This window comes from Lepisosteus oculatus, chromosome 3 (genome assembly GCF_040954835.1).
Source record: "Lepisosteus oculatus isolate fLepOcu1 chromosome 3, fLepOcu1.hap2, whole genome shotgun sequence".
NCBI lineage: Eukaryota > Metazoa > Chordata > Actinopteri > Semionotiformes > Lepisosteidae > Lepisosteus > Lepisosteus oculatus.
In genome coordinates, this window is record NC_090698.1 from 52,613,604 (window position 1) to 52,634,478 (window position 20,875).

Here is a 20,875-nt window from a genome sequence, read left to right on the forward strand (position 1 = left end):
TGTCTTTAACATTTCCTCTTATATCATATTGAAAAAAAAAATGATTTTGCCATCTTTTGAAAATAACCAAAATTTGACCAAAGTATTTAGTAACATGAAATGGGGAAATTGGAACTACAGTAACCCTATCTCCGTGTTTCTCTGTATCACTTGTTGGTTTTATTGTAAGAGATGATGTTTTACTGTAAACCAATTTTAATGGAACATTTCTCAGGACGAAATAAACTGAACCAATTCCTTATAAAATATATTTTGCATTTGGCATGTAAATTTTACACAGAATGCATTTTGCAGATATTGTGCTGAAAAGGAAATCACACCACCTGCATCAAACATAGTATATGATAATAGATATAATATGATAATATAAAATGGACACATACTGTAAGTAGAAGTTTGATAACATGCAATTATATACAAAGCCCAATATTGTTCTCTCAAATAAACCTACTGTTAAAATCCAGCATTAAGGGACTTTCATGACTTGATGAAAGAGTCTGTCTAAAGCAGTATTATTTCTAAGATGCGGAAAAGAAGCTGACCTGGGTCGAATTGCTTTACATAGTCAAAGTGAATATCTGTCAGACCTCACGTTTCCAGTCCATTACGTGAACAAACAACAGACCCAGCCTGCCAGAGAGGCTTGTGTAACTTTGCAGCGGTGCCAGAAACTTTAAAAATCCAATCCCTCCTCCTGCCTTCACTCCAGACACCAGCAGGCGAGAAGAGGAGATCGCTTGGACAACTGTCTTTTTTTCCCCTCTTTTTCCCCCTCTTCATAGCATTGTCTACCAATGCAGTTGCCTGTAAGGACTGTTAATAGCTTTGTTTCTTCTATAGCACTGAAGTTTTTCTTTGCTCATCAACGTTGCAGATAATGCAGATTATTGTTTAGTTTTCATTTACAACAGGGATATATATTTGATTTTAATCAGGAAACTTATCAGTATTTTTTTCATACAAAATGAAAACACGTGGCTTTGACGCTGTAATTTATTTATGCATCCCCTTATTTTACTTGAGTTGCGTTTTACACATAGTTGAATGCCAACAGCAGCAGAACACAAGACCAGGGAACCCTCCACCTGCAGGTCTTTTTAGACAGAAAATACAATGGGAAAATAACGGGAGAGTTTTCAGTTTACTAAGTCATGGAGCCGAATACCAGCCGCCAAGGCGAAGGGATCACAATACTAAGCCAGAAGAACCGAAACATATCATAATCATCAGTAACAACCAGACGACGGAGGTACAGAATTCAAGACCCGCAAGCGTTCAGCAAAATTCTCAGTCTACAACTGCTGCACAAAGCCGACCAGGTGCGGGTCCCCGCTCTGGATATTGGTTTCAGGCGGGTGTTAACAGGCGTGGGAGACCAACTGGGGCATCCTCCGCAACACAGGAGAGACAAGCAAGACCCGGTCCCAATTCTGCAGGTGCCAGACAGTCCACAGCAGAGACCACGTCCGGTACAAGAAACGAAAATCGAACCGGACAAAATCCTCCTCCACTAAGCAATCTGAGACCCGAGGATGGGATGGTGGGGGATGATCCCTACAATCCTTATAAATCCACTGATGACAATCCTTATTATAATTACTACGACACCTACGAAAGACAAAGACCAAATGGTGGACAAAGGCCAGGGTACGGTACAAGGTACTTCCAGTACGGTAAGTTTTGCTCTTACTCTGAAGTATTGTACTCCGCAAATGCTTAAAATGTAACGCTTTGTATTACAGAATGTTTAGAATATTTAGTAATTGACTTAATGTGTATACTTTAAAGTTCTAATCATTCTAATATTTTAGTTAGATTCCAGTCGTAAACTAAGTATCTAATCCGCAGGTCTTCCCGATTTGGTGCCAGATCCCTATTATATACAAGCTTCCACATATGTACAGAGAATGGCTATGTACAACCTAAGATGTGCCGCAGAGGAAAACTGCTTGGCAAGGTACAATCGGCAGGGAGCGCAATTTGGGATAACACCGACTTTCTGTGATTGCATCATTTTTCCTTTTCTCATCATGAAAGCTAGTAATACTTTGTTTTCAACACCTTGAGTATTAGGGGGTTCTTGTTAAATAGTCACTTTTAATAAAAAATCTGGTATTTGTGGAAGGCAGCAACTTTCTTTTTCATTTGTCTTTTGTAAATGTCAAAAAGTCAAATGTTGCCACACCATGAGGGATCATGGTAACCTCCCCAAATTAGCGAATGAAGTGAATTTGTGTAATTTAATATATCTTACTTCTCTAATGTGCACACAAGTACTGAGAAAGCATTATTTATCATTTTTGTTTCAGTTTTACATGTATAAATGCTTAATTTTACCTAACTTCATAATTGCTATAAAGTATATTCAATAGCACACGTTGATGTAAATTGAAATATTTGTAAATTAAAACTAATTTATGTAAGCTATGGATTTTTACTATTTACAAAATTTACAATTACATTTACAATTTATTAATTTTATAAGCTTTTTAGACAAAACAACAACACAATGGAACAAAACTATGACTCTCAATTCACCTTTATAAATCGATTTGTAAACTAATAACACAATACACTGAATTGTCAATTAAAAAAGTGTTCTGTACACTATATCAACAGCTCAGCCTACCGATCTGAAGTGAGAGATTATGATACGCGAATGCTACTGAGGTTTCCTCAGCGAGTGAAGAACCAAGGGACATCGGACTTCCTGCCAAGTAGACCGCGCTATTCGTGGGAATGGCACAGCTGTCACCAGTGAGTTTAATATATCTGGGCTTCTGATGTGACTTCACCAGTTTCAAGATAGTGCATTACTTTCTTTGGCAATTTCCCCCGCCAAATGTAATGCAAAACCCGATTAGAATAGCTGATTTAACCATTTTTTTTACTTAGCAAAGTGCGGTCCCAACCAGTGAAACTGTATTTTTAATGACACATCAGTATTTCATGCAAAAAAGCCAAGAACCATACCAAGATGATCATACTGGCCTGAATATCTTATCCACAATACTGGATAGCACAATTTGTTTAGTAAGATGCTTATCTGACACATATGTGATACATTGCCCTAGCAGGAACTTGCATAACAACATTGCTATGCTATGAAGCAAGCCACATACCTTAGACTCCCAGCTCCAGGAGTAAGGAATAAGCATTTCAGCTCGAAAGCAACTGCATGTACTGTCATAGAATATGCACTTCAGTCTAGGGCCCCACCTTCAAATTATTTTTGTTTCCAGAAAGAGTCCTTGAGGTTGGTGGTGTAGAGCCAAATCATGGCAATTCCTCATCATGCCAATGATGTTCTGCCTTAGGAAATGAATTGAAGTGTTGGTTACTGGTTTCTGTGGGTCAGCTACAATGGTAGCTGTTAAGGCCTGCCAGGGATGAACAGATCTTTTTACAATTTGGACAACACACATGAGAACACCTGGGCTCCAGAGTACTTTCCTTTAGTTCTAAAATGTATTAAAAAACATATTAGGCTGCAGAACTAACGGGAACTAACAGGAAGAGGAAAAGGGCAACAGACTCTAAGAAAGGACACAATATTAACCAATACCACTATAGGAAAGAGAAAAAGAGAACAGTAATTGTTTGATACCTCTTAATTGTAATACTTCTTCTTAACTTTACCTCACACCTGCTGACTAGGTAAGTGTTAAGATGAGTAGTGTGGTTGGAATTGTGCAATTGTATGATACCAGGAACATGTATAATAATGCACTATATATTCTTAATCAGTTATTTTTAATACATGGTAGGGCTCTGTCTAACAGCAAAAGAGGACTGGAGTGCCAGTCTGAGATGCCCTATTTATTGAAAAATATGCAGGAAGAGGTTTTATGTCTGCTGTTTTCCTCTTTTAAGGAATCAATAGGACTTAAATAAAATTAACAAAATATAAAGACAGCCTTGCATGTCCCTGAGCTTCTTTTGCCTTTCAAACCTCCCTTTCCCCTAAATGATAATGATTACAATTAAACTTTAATTAATTTTACCTTTTAAAAAATAATCATAAGGCAAGAGGTATCATGAAGCAATGAGTGATTAACTGTAGGTCTCTTGGGCCATTCATTCTCAAGACCAGCAAATGGACCTTTTAGAGAATTCTTTAATGTTTAGCATCTTACGTAATCAAGATACAAAACTTTTTCCTATCCAGGCCAAATTCTAACATTAGTTACTGAAATAAAGCCATTAAGAGGAAATACATTTTCTTAGCCTAGTTTTTTTTTGTTACTTCATTAAACTTTAGATAGATTCACACTGAAATATGGAAGACGTGCAAAACAAATGATTTGGTTATTTCACAATATCTGAAACAGAGCAGTCTAAAAAGACTTTTAATTCTCTTTTCCATATATTTAATCAAGTCAAGCAGCCACAGAAAACAATTAACCCTTATTGTGAAATGCACTTCAGGTCATAATAATGGAGAATGGTCCACCTGTCTGTGGTTGCTTTCTTTGACAGAATGTAGAATTCAAATGAAGCATTTAAAAGTCTACAACTGTTAAAGAGTCATAGCAAATAACTATCCTGTCTCCCATAATTCATAGCGACTAATTTTCTTGAACACCCTAATTGTAGGTGGATATTAAAAAAAGAGATCATCACACAGGCTAGGGTATGTGATAAGAGCAACACTTCCAAAATTATAGATCTTACAGTACTTCTGGACACGTACCATGATGCTGGCTGTGATTTGAATAGTGCTGTCCTTGTCCTAGAGTTTCCTGCACTTGCTGGCATGTTCCTTCTGACCTCTCAGTTGTTTAACTGAACCATTAACTAAATTAATCATTTGCATGATTTGACCTTTTTGTTTAGTGTTCAGTTCTGAAAACACTGGAAGTTTAAGACTACTTGTGAAATGTCTGATGTAGCCTGAAGTTACCCTGAAAGCACTAAGTGATATATCTCCTGAGACATCCTCTTGGATCGAAGGGTTTGAATAGCTGAGTAATTTCAAAACAGAATACTCCAACCAGGGTCCTGCAGATCTGCAAACCTTTATGTTCCATTTAAAATATGAAAATAACTACTAATAACTTGGACTTGTTGAGGAAATTTGTTCAGTTAAGGTTCCATTTAAATTACTGATAACACAGCTGGAACAACAACAGCAGACACTGTGCCAATCCAGGAACAGGAAACCAATTGTTTTGGACTTTCTTTGTATATTACAAAGCGTTTTTAAAGTAAAGCTTTAGTTGCAGTGAGAATCTTGAAAACCAGAAAAAAAAATCAAACTACCCCTCAGAACAAGATACCCCTGTCACATAGAAGGTATCTGGATAACAAATTGCAAAGTTTTGCTATAAAGTGGAACTAGGATTCCTTAACTATGGTGAAAAGGTGTACTGTATGCATCACATTACTTGATTTGGACCAGTAAACTTAAGTTTTCCTTAAAAACTCAAAAAAGGGAAGCTATCAAGTTGTGGATCAGCTCCTCAGAATCCACCTTCTTTAGATTTCCATTAAAATCAGGCATTTATCACCAACCACACAAATGCTTCTCTGCCTGTATTAAAACATAACAGTATATTTTAACAGCCCTGTTTCACTAGACACACCAACAAGAATATGTATGTATATATTCAAGTATCCACAAAAATTTTTTTCACTTCACAGACATTATCACAGCATGGATGAATTCAGCCACTATGACTTGTTGGAGGCCAATTCACAGCGAAGAGTAGCTGAAGGTCACAAAGCTAGTTTTTGCCTTGAGGACAGCTCTTGTGACTACGGCTATTATAGACGCTATGCTTGTACATCACACACCCAGGTATGAACCCAACAACTTTATAATATTGCTCTCTTTTCCTTTTGCTTGGATTTCCTTAACACTACACTATCTACACTATCAAACTTTTAAAATCTGACATGATGCATAGTATACATGCTTGTAGTGGTATCTTTATGTGTTTAACCATACAGTAAATAAAAAAAATACTTAATGTTAAGACCCTTGAGGCCACCACATATGATACAGTAATTCATAAACCACATAAAATCATTTAGATCAAATCAATATTGGAAAATTGCGGTATACTTTTTAATTTAAATTTTTAAAATTGTGCTTAATAGTTCTTTATTATAACTGACCGTAATTGACATCCATTACTTAATTTAGTTGAAGGTTAAGATTCCTGTTTAGTCATGCTTAGATTGCCTCTTGTTTCCACATCATAATTTCAGCTATTTTTTAATTAGATACTCTAAATTTATTGTGTAATTAAATTCCTCATCAGTAACAATGACTCAAGGTTATTCACCACATAAAGGTTAAAAAATCTCTCAAATCTTCTGTCTAATTTTAACATTTGTGTACAGCATTTATTTAACATACACAACATTTGATTATAAAGAAGCTTGGTTTAATAGTTTTGTTCTAATATATATATATATTTTGTTTTAACATGTAGGGCCTGAGTCCAGGATGTTATGATACATACAATGCTGATATTGACTGTCAATGGATTGACATTACTGATGTAAAGCCTGGAAACTACATTCTCAAGGTTTGTCACACTTGCATAAAAATTCCAAATAACTAAATATATTAAAATAAATATATACATGTAATTTTTAAATGCTTACAACAGGATTTCAGGACATGATAAATATGATACTGCAGTATAAATATTAACAGCTGTAATTGGAACTGTGGTTAATGTTTCTTTATCGATTGTAGGTCAGCGTGAATCCAAGCTATCAGGTTCCAGAGTCTGATTATACAAACAATATTGTAAGATGTGACATTCGCTATACGGGCCATTATGTCTATACTTCGGGCTGCAGACTTTCACCGTAAGTAATTTTATTTCATCCAAGTACATTGCTTTTATTATTTTTGAATGAATTCGTTGTTAGCAATGACAAAAAAAATGTCCATGTCAAATGTTTAAGAGAATACTAGTCGAATATTGTACTACACGAGATAAGTTAATAAATATGGCATTTAGGACATTTTTAAACCAAGTTTAACAATGCTATACTCCTAGCATGGTACTCAGAAATGAACTTCTGAGGTTTTAAGGGCTGTGAGATTGCACTATATGGCAAATACTATAGAATTTGTCTTACATGTTTAGTTTCCTAAGCCTCTTCTGATTAATTGATTAATTGAGTGATTATAATTCACCCAAAGTGCAAGCTATTTCTGATTTTATTAGCAAAAAATATTTCTATTATATGTGGTAAATCTTCCACATACAAGAAAACTAGCACACGTTTAAAAAAATATATGGTATAGAGTTGTTGAGAAAATAGAAGAGGCATCAGTCTTTGGCTTCAGTCATTTTAAAAATGCTATTACATTTACATGCTAACTATTGTTTTCTAACATTTCATTGCTAGATGTTTTTCACTGGTTTTGAAAAAAACATAAAACATAAAGCTATAAATGCCATCAAACTGTGTGGAAAAACAGTGAGAGAGGTCAACAGGCTGTTAGGATATATAGTGAAAATGGTCACATTTAACTCACAGGAGCGTTTTCTAGTTTGCTTAACGCTACAGTAAGAAGGATAACCTCTGCCTCAATTAGCTACTGCAGCTCTGGTATGGACCTTTACCTTTTACCTAATTTGAGGATTTATTAAAGTATAAGATACAATGGTAAGACACCACAAAGAGTACAAGTTTACAAATTGTGGACAATTCTGGTCAACAGATAAGTAAAAAGCATTGCTGTTGGAATCATGACAAAGAAGGGCAACAAGGTAAAGTCCTGACCTTAAAGGCATACAGATGGGTAAAAGAAACTGAATATCCTCAGAGGACACTTGACAGAAGTATTTAAAATCTTGGAAGGTTTTGACACTTAACCCAGAGAACTACTTCAAGACCAATAATGGAACAAGGTCCTGAGGACATTTGTGGAGCCAAGATGTGCATTTAGCGCTGAAAACTGGGCGGCATGTTTTTGCATGAAGAGCTGTGTCTAGAATAAATTGTCCATACATGTCATAACACCTATCTATAGATGCCTAACATATCTATAGATGTTTTCTGTGCAGATCCACTTCAAAATGAATTCACAGGAATGAATAAGCTACTGGTATTCCCATGAGCAGAATGAGCTGAACCATCTGTATTTTCTTATTAGAAACTTGCTGCGATTCATGTAAGAATCATTTAGAATTACTATCAAATATTTCCAAAAATCTGAACCATACCCAGTGCATTCACTTATGTAATAAGGGTTTTAACAAACAAACAAATAAATAACTAAACAATACCTCATTATTAGATTTTCATTATGAAATGAACTGAATTGCGTATTGTGGACGTGATACAGTACATCATACACAGTGAAATATTAAGCAAATTACATCTGTAAAATTTTGTAAAAAAAACAAACATCTGCATTTACAAAATTATTTTTTGTCCTTTTAGTTCACTTTTTAGACTGGAAACCTACATGCTATAGTGTAGTCAGCATTAGCACCTCTGCTGGACACAAAAATAGAATCTCGCTTTGCCCTCTCAAACATTATATTACCTCAATTATTCACAAACGGTTTTTGATGTCACAATTTTAACCCATGATTAAATGCCACTAGGAGTTTAAATGGAATATAGTAACTCACTATTTTCAATTTTTTTTAAGTTAATTTTTAGGCATTATTATAGGTGTGATGAATGCTGATCCCCGTGCCACAGACCTTAGCTTGAATCAGCATATCGTTGCCTTTAATAGTGTGTTCCGACGATCTGTCACTGTTAGCTTGTAGAACCCCTCCAGGCTCCTAAGACGTACCGGTGGTCACTTTTCGTGGAATCCTGATCAGTCCCAAAAACCAGTCCTTCACAGAGAAAGATCTTGAGCTACTCAAGTAGAACAACTCTTCAGTCCTCTACTCCACTGAAAGAACCGGAACAGACTAATTCCTGACGAACTCCCAAATTCTCCTTTTCTCTTCCTTGCAAAATAAGAACTAATTACACTCAATTGGGCTCTCACAAACTGGATGGGACTGAACTTTACTTAGGACTGCTGGCTGTTTGGCTACTGATATTAAAGCACAGGAGTTAAACACTCCTGTCCTGTTTAAACTCTACAATGTAGAATACAACTAACACTCTTCCTTCCTGACCTGTAGGAGCTTTGACACAGCCCGCTACCCTCTACACCTGATTGCTGTTATTGTGAATGCTGCTACTCCTGACGAAAGTCCCAATTAAGCACAGGGCCAATTAGCTGATCCCTTTCCTGCCTGTGGAATTCCATTCCACAGGAGTCCAATCAGTCAATCAAAGCAGCATGTCCAATTTACAGCAGTGAAGGAAGAGGCTTTAATTAAGCCTCAGCTTGCTCCATCACAATGGGCATAGCCTTTAATTATTTTTATTTCATCCAGAGTTGACTTTCACATTCTTACAAAAGTAAATAAATCATATTTCACTTCCATTATCACTGTTTAGTGAGTTTTTCAGTAATATCCTTTTTAAAGTAAGTTAATATGATAAATTACCAAGGAGGTTACAGTAATTCCAATATTTTTCTGAGAATTTGTATATAACTGACATTTTAATTATTGTTTCCAATTGCCATTATAATATTCATGACCTCATAAGTATTCACTTTTCTTGTGAAATGTGTTGAAGCATTGGAAACTTCCTAAATTGCCATATTAGAGTTGGGGAAATATTTAATTAATATAAAGTAAAACTTGCTTTAAAAATATTCAGATAAGTAGTCCCACAAAATCCTCTCTTTGCTTATAAACCTATATAAAACAGTTTACTTTTTCAAAATAATTCCCTTTTGGAGTAATGAACAACCTTTTGGCAAGATGTCAAGAAAATGGCAAAAATGTGGCTACAAGAATTGAGTTCAAATTCCAGATTCAATTACATTTTGCTTTGCCAAGCTAGTGTCTGGGAGCAATCAAGGACAAAGAAGGCCCCTCCACAAAAAAAAAAGAAAAATAGTTACATTTGCCATTAAAAGATGTAACTGTATGACTTACAAAGAATATTGTACAAAAAAATACTGGTATATTTTTCGATACTGAGTGAAGAAGCACTGTTGAATTTGTATTGTTTTAAATATAATTTCCAAAGAATGCTTAAGAATGTTAAAAAAGTATACTTGGAATATAGGAACAGAATGCAGTAATGTGATATTAAGATCGTTCCTTAAACTGTAAGGTGATTGCAATTTTTCTTTTAATAAATTACAGTTAGTCAAGCCATTTAAATTTTGGATCCACTGCAATCTATTGATGTATGAACTTGCATTTCACTTGACTGAAGGACACAGCCTTGCATTGAATACAAGCTGACATCTTATTCTCCCAAGTGCTTATAGTGATTTCTGATCCTCCTGGACAGCTACAGGAGACACAGAACTTGAAATCAGTTGGGATTGTTTAAAGTTATCAAGTTGTACGTGTCCTTAATGTGTATAAACCAAGTAAGATAATTAGATATGCCCCTACATAAAATTCAGCAGACAATTTCTAATTGTCCACTGGGATGATAATGAATTCATACAACCTTCAGTAATCCTCAGTTTTTTAGATCCATATTTGGTTGGGATTTCTACCCTAAATACTGATAAAGTAGAGAATAAAATATATGCAGGTTTAAATAAATTGGAAATACAATTACTTTGTGACTTTGTATTGTACTACCATTTATAGAAAAGAATGGTAATACAATGGGTTTGTGTGAATAAATATTTAATGTCCCTAGTGCTCTTTGACAAAGTTGATATTGATATTACCCCTTCAATGATAATCTGTACAATTTGTATAACTAATCTTTTTGTTTCTTTTCAGGTACTAATGAAATGGCTGATTTTCTGCCAAAGAATACATAGGAAAGTCTGAAGGCAATCTGTCAGAAGAAAGTCTGAAAGAATGCCTTTATCAAAGCCATGATATAAGTGTTATTAAGTAATACAAGGACTGCTATGAATACTGAAGAGTAAGAAAATGAAGAAAACCACAGCTGTTAAATGTGTGGCAAATACAATTTAAGAAACTTATGCGCTCTTTAAAGAACATTTAACTATACTTTTAAAAATTATCCACAAGTAACTAACCTTTGCTACCTGATCTCTTAAATTCCAGAACAGTGCATTTTTACTATCTGTTCAGAGTTTAAATATGGATAGCAAGCAAACACAATCTCATTTAGGAAATAGTAGAAAAAGTAAAACAATATTAAAGTATTTGTAAGGACGTTATATATGCATTAAACATAGTTTATTCTTCATAATCTACCCAATTGTTTCTTACACAGAAAATCTGTTTTGTTAAACACTTTCCACATTCCAAACATTTTGGAATATAAGATGTCAATTGTCTTGTTTACATGCTGAGTATTCTGAATATCACAGTATTTCAAAATGGGAATTGGTATTTTCAATACCTTTGTTTACAAGAATGTCAAAATGGTTAATTCAGATATAATAAATACTTACTATGTATGGGAATGCAATGAGAAGCCATTGCATTCCCATACGGAATGCAAGCACTTTGAGAAGCCACCTTTAAAGGTGCTATATGAAATAAGTTTATTATTATTATTATTATTATTATTATAATGATAAAACCATTTCTCATTCAAAACAAAAAAATAAAAATACTTCTTGATAGCACTACATTGCTATAGAAATACAAATTTTACAATATTACTGCATATTGCCATGGACATCCCTCTTTCCATTTTTAAATACTACAACAACTAGCATTCCAACAGTAACCCAAATCTAAAATCATGTTTGTGATACTCCTATTTGGAATATCATTCACATGGCATGGAATACCTATTCAGAATACAAACTGGAATCCTACTTGCATGCAAATGCAGTAAACTACAGTGTCATATTTCTTACAAACTATCAAACTCAGTGTATAAATCAATGCATATTTACAATAGCTTAATGTGACTTTAAATGTTTCACAGGGATAGAAAAAGGTGAAGTGGCTCAAATACAATCAAAATACAGTACTAAAGGATCTTGAATTTACTAAATGGAGACAAAATTACTGTATGCAAATATCTCCAAACATAAAATTGTTTTTTATGCAAATAATGAAAGCTAAAAATGTCTAGAACGTTTCACAATTTGTGCATTTCTTGTCTTTTCAAGTTAAGCTGCCTTAAACTGTCTGTCTAGTCTGACAGCCTTATTCTTTTTTTCTTATTTTGGCATGCATGGTCAATATTTATTTATAACTTATCTAATTTCCTATTCAGTGGGGCACAAAACCACTTAAATAGTGCTATATGACCACTTTACTTTTGATCTGAAGCTGCAAGCAGCAATAATGCTTTGTTCAGCACAATTCTAATCCTTTTAAACATGAACTGCCAGTACATAATGTATGAAAAGACATAAAATACTATTAGAAGTTCTATTAGAAAAAAATGTAACACAATAAGAGCACCAACAATTTCAATACAGTATTTGCTTCCAAGAAGGTGCTTTGTAGTGTGTAGTGTGAACACACACAAGAAATTACTTGGAGTCTTATAAAATTTCAAAACTCACTATTGAATAGAAACTGGTGCTGATTATAATGCAGAATATTTGGCTCTTGTAAATTGTGTGTAGAGCTGATGCTGTACATACCAATAATTTAATTCCACTAAATGATGGGGCTTTAAAATAATTTCTCATTTGCATGTGAAGTTATCGAATATTTTAATATTTTCGCATTGCTTTTAACACTTGATGTATGAACTTTACAAATAGTAAGCTTTGTACTTAGTTGCACTAGTATTACAATACATTCCTTTATCTCCTAATAAAAATACTTGAATAAACTGTTTTAAACTTTCAGTTGACTTTCTCATTTCTAATGGACATAAATGTCTCATGTCAAAAGACATCAAAAGCAATTCAGACTCATTTTAATCTCTCAATGAACAAGATTTGCATTGTATATGTAGATTATCTGTCACAATGAAAACATGTTTGAGTAGAATTTCTGGTTTATTAAACAAAGAGGATCAATGTGAAAAATTCATTCACAACTCTCATTTAATCTGCATTAGCTACACACTCACTAACATCAGGCTGGCAACTTCTGTGACTGAAAAAAGCAATTAAAACAAAGTAACTGAATAAATTATTTGAGGAGATTTTTTATTTAACAGATTAACCGATTCAAATCTCACACTGAAAAAAATTACAGTAGTAGTACAATTTACAAACTGAACAGGAAAAAACTGGAATGATTTATAAATGGTATATGAATCAGCAGAACTCTATCTTAAATCTTTGTACAGATCAATTCAAATGGGCATTTGTTTCCCAGCTGTAAATAAAATAACACCAGACATGAATAAATACTGAGAAAACAAAAAGCATGGTACTGAAAACTGGTCATAGGAAACAGTTTATTTTAAGCAGTCAAAACTAAGTCTTCATGAAAATCAGTCGTCAAACTTAATCTTTTTCCCCTGGAAAGCCATTATCTGGGCCTGCTGTTCTTTGCGTCTCCTGCTGGCCTCCCAGGATGGGTGGAGAGACTGCTGTGTTTGCTGAGCTGGACTGGGAAACCTCCCAGTGGAAAGGTGAGCCTTATGCTTCTGAAACTGTGGTTTGTTTTTCACCGTGGCTGCTGGTAACGAGAAAGAAATTAACTGAAGTGAAGTGGAGAACAAACCAAATTTTGCAATACGTACACAAATCATTAAATAAAAATAGAAAATCCAATAAGATTCTTAAGCAAATACCTTTCAATAATCTGTTACTTTACCCATAAAGATGATTATAATACCTTCTTCTGAAAATGCTTCAAGAAACTCAATTTACTTCAACACATCAGACCTACTTTAGTGAATCCAAGAAATTCTATACTGAGAGAAAACAGCAACAAATGCTATTGGTTACAACACATTTTACAACACATATACCTCTTGTATAATTTTAAAGCTTTAGCGAAACAATCTGTCAGGGAGTTTTTGAAATGGTGACAGTTAAAGATTAATGGATCTTGGCAATGAGTTTAACAGACATGGCTCTATCTCCCATTCTGTTGAGCCTGTTCTCCTGCAGCCCTTAATCAGAAGATTGCAGATGATGAGTTGGACTTGTTACCTAAGATCTGTAATAAGACAGCTATGCCTGAAGCTATACCCATTCAGCATCTTATGTGTAAGAAGGAGGAACTTAAAGTGTTTCCCTACATTTTACTTGGACACAGGGGAAAGGAATTATTATTTGACACAGAGTACTTTTTGCTTTTTGAGACATGAAATTCTGGACATAAATAAATGTAGCACCTTTGAAAATACCCAGGAAGTTACAGTTACAGCAGAGGAGTCAAATCTTAAATCTTAATGAAATATAGACATATATAAATATTTCAGTATCAGATATCACAAAGGGTCTTAACCAAGCAAAGTAAAAAAAATGGATGCAGTGAAACTTTATGTGAACTCTGACAAGACCAAGTAATGTTGATTGGTTTTCCTGATCAACACCACAAATATGTAAATTAGTTAACCTGACTCCCTGTAGATTTCAGAATAAGGTTCAAAATACTGTTGCTCATCTTGAAGGGCTTGGATGGTTTGGCTCCTACCTCAGTCAACTGTTAAACGCCCTGTATACCTACATGTCATTTGTGCTCTTGGAACTCTGGCCTTCTTTCACTTCTCAATTCTGTTTTTCCTGTGAACTGATCCTCCAACTCCCACAAGTTTATTAGTTCTCGCATTGCTGGCAGCACTTTCATATTCTGTCTTAAAACTTACTTTTACACTCTAGCTTTTAACTGTTTTAATCTGTACATACTGGTCTTATTTGTTTTATTGTACAGCACCTTGAGATGATGTACCATGAAGGTGCTATATAAAATAAAGAATATTATTATCAGAGTGATGTAGGTTGAAGAAAGATGGTCTTGTGTTTCTAACATGCAATTCAAGTAATAACAGAGTCAAAAGTAACACCAAGGTTTCCTAGCGTCCATTAAAGGTTTGATTTTAGCACTGTCAACAATAACACTGAAATCAGCAATTTTGAGAGGTTGACGATGGGAGTGTACAAGCATAATCTCAGCTGTGTCAGTCTTTATATGACAACACTGTGTTTTTACTTTCTTTGTATTAATCAGCAGACATTAGATTCAGTTATATTCCACATTGATATATTGTGTATTATCTTAATTATTCAATAGAGAATCTTTATCTTGCTTTTCATTAAGGGAATGCTCGTCCAGTTATTCTCTTATCTAGACCAGAGTTATTTTATTTTTTAGCTCTATTTGGGGTTTAAACCTCACTCACACACAGAGCTCTGTTGGTTATTGGTGATATTACCTACCAAAATGCATTAAACTTAAAAGTCTTATACTGACCAATAATAACCATCAAATTCAAAGCAGTAGGCTTTTATTTTTCCTTTTAAAATTATTAAGAATTTATTACTTTTTATCCTACTTAAAGTATACACTTGATAAAAGGATAAAAATCCTATTCGTTTCAGTTGTCTTGATTACATCTTGAAGTTTTGGACTGAGATGCAGGCTAGATTGTTCTAACGTATCCATGATTTTCACAAGACCTTTATGCATATAGGGAGTGTCAAGACAACAACATTTATCTCAGACTACTTATGCAGTAATTGTTTGTTTTGTTGCAGAGCCCACAATAAAATGACCATCTGTATCAAAGAGTGCATAATAGGAATATACCTGTTGGTGTGGTCTCCGTTTTGTGCCTAGGCATTTTGTGGTAGCTTTTGTTATCTCTGAATCAGTGCTGCTGCTTTTTGTGGTTTTATAAAACACATTATTTGGACTGAGACTCAGTTTTTTTTAGAGAGACCTGAAGGCTGGCAGCTGTTAGGAAATGCACTTTAGCAAATATAAAATTGAAACTTTTTTGCTGGCCAGATCATATGTTTTTGGACTGGGACACTAGGGCTAAAACCCCAGCCAGGACGCAAGTTTGACTTCTGAGCTTAAGGTTAGCCATCAACAGCACAGTATTTCCTAATGCTACGTATTATGATCCAAAGGCAAAAGTGACAACTTCTGACTTGAGAAGGAATTGGTAACCTTGAATAGTTATCAATCTGAGGTCCTAATGTATCTAGCGATCTGTACAAGCAAGTCACTCATTGAGTAAATCTGTTCTAATAACAAGAGAGTGGATCTATTTTAATATTATAACATCAGTAGCGTGACTTATAACAGTTACTTACTTTAGCTCAATTTGAAATTACAATTGCACTGTACCTCCTGATTTGTGATTTCTGAAAAGGGAACTCACCAGCAAAAAAAGGGGTGATGGCTAAGTGTACTTTCTTGTTTATCCAAATAATTACTTCTGTACTTGGTTTAAACAAATTGTTGAAGTTGCTATGTACAGTGGGTGTAGAAAGTACTGACCCACCTTGGACCTGACCCACATTTTGGGAGTTTAATTTTCGGCCACTCTTCCTTTCAAAATTGCTCCACCTGTTCCTGGCACAGATTTTCTATGGGATTTCTATAGGATTAGAAAAGAGTCTAGCCTTTGCTGGATCACCGTCACTCAAGCCACTCAAGGGTTGCTTTGACTTTGTGTTTGGGCTCATTGACATGTTGAAATCTGAATCTCCATCCCAGTTTCAGATATTTTGCAGACTGCTCCAGGGTCTGCCTACACTTAGCTCCATCCATTCTGCCCTCTATATTGACAAGCATACCAGTCCCTGCTGATGAAAAGCAACCCCACAACATTATGCCACTGACATGCATTAATTGGGGATGATGTTTTGTGAGTGGTAAGCAGTGCTCCTTTTTCACCAAACATACTGCTTAGCTAAATAACTAACTTTTTGAGTCATCAGAAGGCATTTTTACATCATTTCAGACACTTCTACATGCCTTTTTGTATATTCAAGATAGGACTTCTGTGAGCTTTTTTCAAATATGACTTCCTCCTTGCCACTCTACCATGCTGCCCCGAGCAGAAGTACTGCTGACTTATTTTCGGTTTCTCCCATCTCAATTTTAGGTCTTTGAAGGTTGTTTTCTGCCTCTTGACTGCTTGTTTGACTAATGTCCTTCTTGCCCAGCTGCTGCGTTTTGCAGGATGACCTGGTTGTTGAAGATTCTGAGTAGTTCTATGTATCCTCCACTTTCTGATAACTGATTTAACAGTGTTCTATGGGATACTCATTGTCTTTGAAGTCTTTTTATATCCCTTAACTGACTTCTGTCTGTCCATAACTGTTCGTTAGTTCTTCCTGTCTTCATAGTCCTTTCTATGCAATGCTCAATAGTGGAAAATCACACAGACAGATGTGTTTAACCTTACAAAGGTGTGTTCAATCTGAGTATCAACTACACACAGGTTGATTCCAATAAACAAAGTGCAAATTCTGAAGGTTAGTGGTTGAGGCATAGCTTATTAAGGAGGGTTAATCCTAAGGGAGTGAATACTTTTAGGGTTTTTAACCAACTTATTTTTTAGCTCCAAACTTTTAAACATTGATATTGCAGAGGAGCTCAAAAGGGAAAAAAATATGTACTGTAAGTGTATTGAGCCTCCTGGTTGTAAAACAACAAAAGGTGGCAAAGTAGAATGGAGGTCACTACTTTCTACACCTATTTTTTTTTCGCAATTAGGAGATTGCAGATAATTCACAATGTTTTACAAAACAAAGTCAATTAAATCATACCTGTACTCTTGTATGCTTGAGAATTTTCATGTGGGTTTCTGGAAAACAGAAGTCATTTTCTTAAACGGTGAGCCTTTTTAGCTTGCAAGCATAACATATCAAATCACATTACATTAAACAGTCAAAATAAAACACATGAATGAACTGGAAAATTATATAAAATGGTATATATATTCATTAACTGTTTATTTAATTCTAGTCAGGACCCCAGGCAGTTTTATGTTTTGACAGGTGTCGCTATTAAGGTCTGGTGCTCAGATTTTATATAATAACTTTCCATCATGAGTTAAAAACAAAATGAATAAAAAAGTGTTGCTGAATTAAGTCTATAACTTTAGAAATTACTCTAACTTTACAAATCGTTGAATTGTTTACTTACTGAGCATTTATTACTCTTATTACATATTGCTACATAAGAAAAATACAAACACCTTAACAATAGCCAAAATATAGCTGCTAGTGGTATAGAGAGAAAACATGAACAATTTTGATGTTTTAGCAACTTACAATAGCTGTTTGTGGTGACTATTAACACAGAATTTTAAAAAGAAACTGTATTTCTGTTAAGTACTAATGAAGATGAAAACTAAACAGAAAATACTAAACAAATATATATTTAGGAATCCTGTCCACAACATTGCAAACAAATGTAGATAAATTTGGAACATTACTTCTCTTTCAAAGATTTTATCGTGTATATATCCATGATGCATTTGCTTGTTATTGGACTTTTTTGGTCTTAACTTCACACTCAAATAACTTCATTACGGTTCATACCTCTTCCCGTGCTGTGGTCTAGATGCTTTTGATCCTGATAAGGTGCTACAAAACACAGACTTCAGTTTCATCTGCTTTGAATTCTGCAGACCTTTCTTCTCATCTACAGACATGTGTGTTGCAGGACTGGCTTTTTTCAAAACATCCTCGGTAGCTTTCTTGACATCAAGATTCTTTTTTTCCTGCCTTGGGCCAAGGTGGTGGCTCTTTTTTTTCACTTTGTTGACTTTACCAATGAAAAAGCCATCCCCATCTTCACTTCCACTGTCTTCAGAGTGGGATGACTGCTTGTAAAATCGTTCCTCCGTGCTGTCATCAAAGTATTCCTTCTCTTCGGCATCTGAATCATCTAGCTCACTCTCTTCACTCACACTCTGAGATCCCTGTATTCTTATTTTGCCCTCTGTATTAGCTGGAGAAATGGCCTCTTTCGAGGTTGAAGTCTGTTGTCCTTTTTTAACAGCAGTAGTGGTCTGTAGGACATCTGGTGTAAGGGATTTTGTGGGAATCGTTTGCTGTACAAGAGGCTCTGAAGTTCTCTCGGGTTTAAACTTATCTTGATCATTTTCTGACTTTTGAACTTCTTTTTCTTTCTTTATTTCCTCATTGTTCATTTCAGCCAATTCAGCTGTACTGTCTTCTTCTTCAGTTGTGCTATGATCACTAGTTTTATTAATTGGCTTCTTGGTGTTTTTTTCAGAATTTGGTTTTTCTGGAGCCTTCTTGCTTTCAGAAGATTTTTGAATCCTCTCTTCCTTGAATGCCTTAATTGCAGCTTTGGAATAAAGGTGAAAAAGAATGAAGTGATTAGCAATAACAATTCTTAATTACAGACATAATTAATGTTTGAGTTACATGGTCAAAGTACAAGACATTTCTCTTGCCACAGTTGTCAACATTAAAGCTATAGAACTGCAAAAGCATCCTAGTCCTATTTTCCAAGATTGTTTGGATTATGTACAGTTCTCATCAGTTTACTTAGAAATTGTACTTATTTTTCATAGCTTCTCAATAAAAGTTATCTAAAACATCCAAGCCTTGGAAAATTACCTGTCAAGTGTGCTCTACTTACAGGTTTATGAGATACAGTATCTGATACTACTTTAAGCGGCGAGTTTGTATAACTCAAATATACTTTAATACAATAAACAATCCAGATAAAGAATAAAAAATCCTTACACAAATAAAATAAATCCCAAAAGAAATAAAAGATTAAACAAAAACACAAAGCAAAAATTGACACCTCAATAAAAATGTTATAATTATTTTTTAATAGAGAGAATTAACAATAATGCATCAGTAATGTTTTGCAGACTTGATCTATTACCTTTAATGTCTATAATTTTTTTGCTGATCAGTGGATGTGATGCAATTCGTGCAGTTGCTCTCTCTGCTGTTGTAGAGTTTGGCTATAATACAAGACAAGACATGTTAAAATATATAAATGTTTAATTGTATTTTTTAAACAGATTGGCTGAGACGATTGTATGCAATCATTTTACATTTTTCAGTCCCGACTTGCAATAATGAAAAAAAAAACACACATAAGTGTGCAGGAACCTTGATTTTCTCCCCATTCCCCTCCCCCTTTAAAGGCATGCCACGTATGCAAGCCGATCTCATGATGGAGTCTACTCATCCTATTGGTTAAGGCTCTACTTAATTCAGGAATTTCCTGAAGGGCACAGAAGTGAAGTCAGGACAAGGGCAAAACAAAGACAGCCTACTTGTTTTACTCTACAGACTGAAAGTGAGTTTTTTACAATAGCTGTTGTGTCGAGCTTAATGTTGACTAAATACCATTCATGACAGTATTACAGAATACTAGCATTATTTGAAAATTGCTTGCAGCTATCTTATTAACTATTCAAGAACAAAAAAGTAAATTACATATGCAGTAACAGTGAAAAGGGTCACAAGATTTATGCTTCAAGTTACTACAAATTAAAATGATTAAGATTAAAATGTATCACTGACAATATCATGTGCTAATTTCACCTACATATTTGACAGTAAACAGTATTTACTGCTTATTGGGGGTAATTCTCCAATACACACCTTTAAGAACAGAAACTTAAACAGCACATAACTGATAATAGATATAAAATTGTGGCTTAAACAAAGAAGGTAGGTACACACTGTTGGCACTTTTTTATTATACAGTACTTTTGTGCACATTTTGATTAATGGTGTCTTATTGTTCCTAAGTGTGTCTATACTGCAAATATATTTTCATTAAATTTCATTATATATATAAAAAATGACCATATTATGTCAACTTGAAATGGTTCGATTACAAATGAAACAGTGAAACAAATATGGACCAACAAAAATTATTTTTTGATCACCCATCAAATTTAAGTGAGGTTATTTAATTTGGCAATCTTTCACTACATTAAAAGTGGGAAATATTTTTTAACTGTTGTGCCAGTATTCTGAAGA

General features: G+C 34.5%; 2 protein-coding genes across 4 annotated transcripts in view; one reads left to right on the top strand and one right to left on the bottom strand.

The window, feature by feature from the left end:
* The first annotated feature begins 686 nt into the window (after positions 1-686).
* On the top strand, positions 687-12,817 carry LOC102697992 (protein-lysine 6-oxidase). Its single transcript, XM_015367775.2, has 7 exons — positions 687-1,673; positions 1,849-1,957; positions 2,620-2,757; positions 5,644-5,800; positions 6,441-6,536; positions 6,710-6,825; positions 10,806-12,817. The coding sequence occupies exons 1-7, from the start codon at positions 965-967 to the stop codon at positions 10,810-10,812; spliced, it is 1,332 nt and encodes a 443-aa protein (XP_015223261.1). The 5' UTR covers positions 687-964; the 3' UTR covers positions 10,813-12,817.
* A 289-nt stretch (positions 12,818-13,106) lies between these two features.
* srfbp1 (serum response factor binding protein 1) overlaps positions 13,107-20,875 on the bottom strand; it is a 56,531-nt gene continuing 48,762 nt past the window's right edge. For 2 of the 3 annotated variants that reach the window (XM_015367765.2, XM_015367747.2), the window contains exons 5-8: positions 19,761-19,842; positions 18,434-19,208; positions 17,657-17,694; positions 13,107-13,601 (exon numbers count right to left, since the gene is read on the bottom strand). In XM_015367765.2, the coding sequence (XP_015223251.2) occupies positions 13,414-13,601; positions 17,657-17,694; positions 18,434-19,208; positions 19,761-19,842 (1,083 nt within the window). In that variant the 3' untranslated portion in view covers positions 13,107-13,413. The remainder of the gene's footprint in view (positions 13,602-17,656; positions 17,695-18,433; positions 19,209-19,760; positions 19,843-20,875) is intronic. The other variant, XM_015367757.2, reaches the window with a different exon arrangement.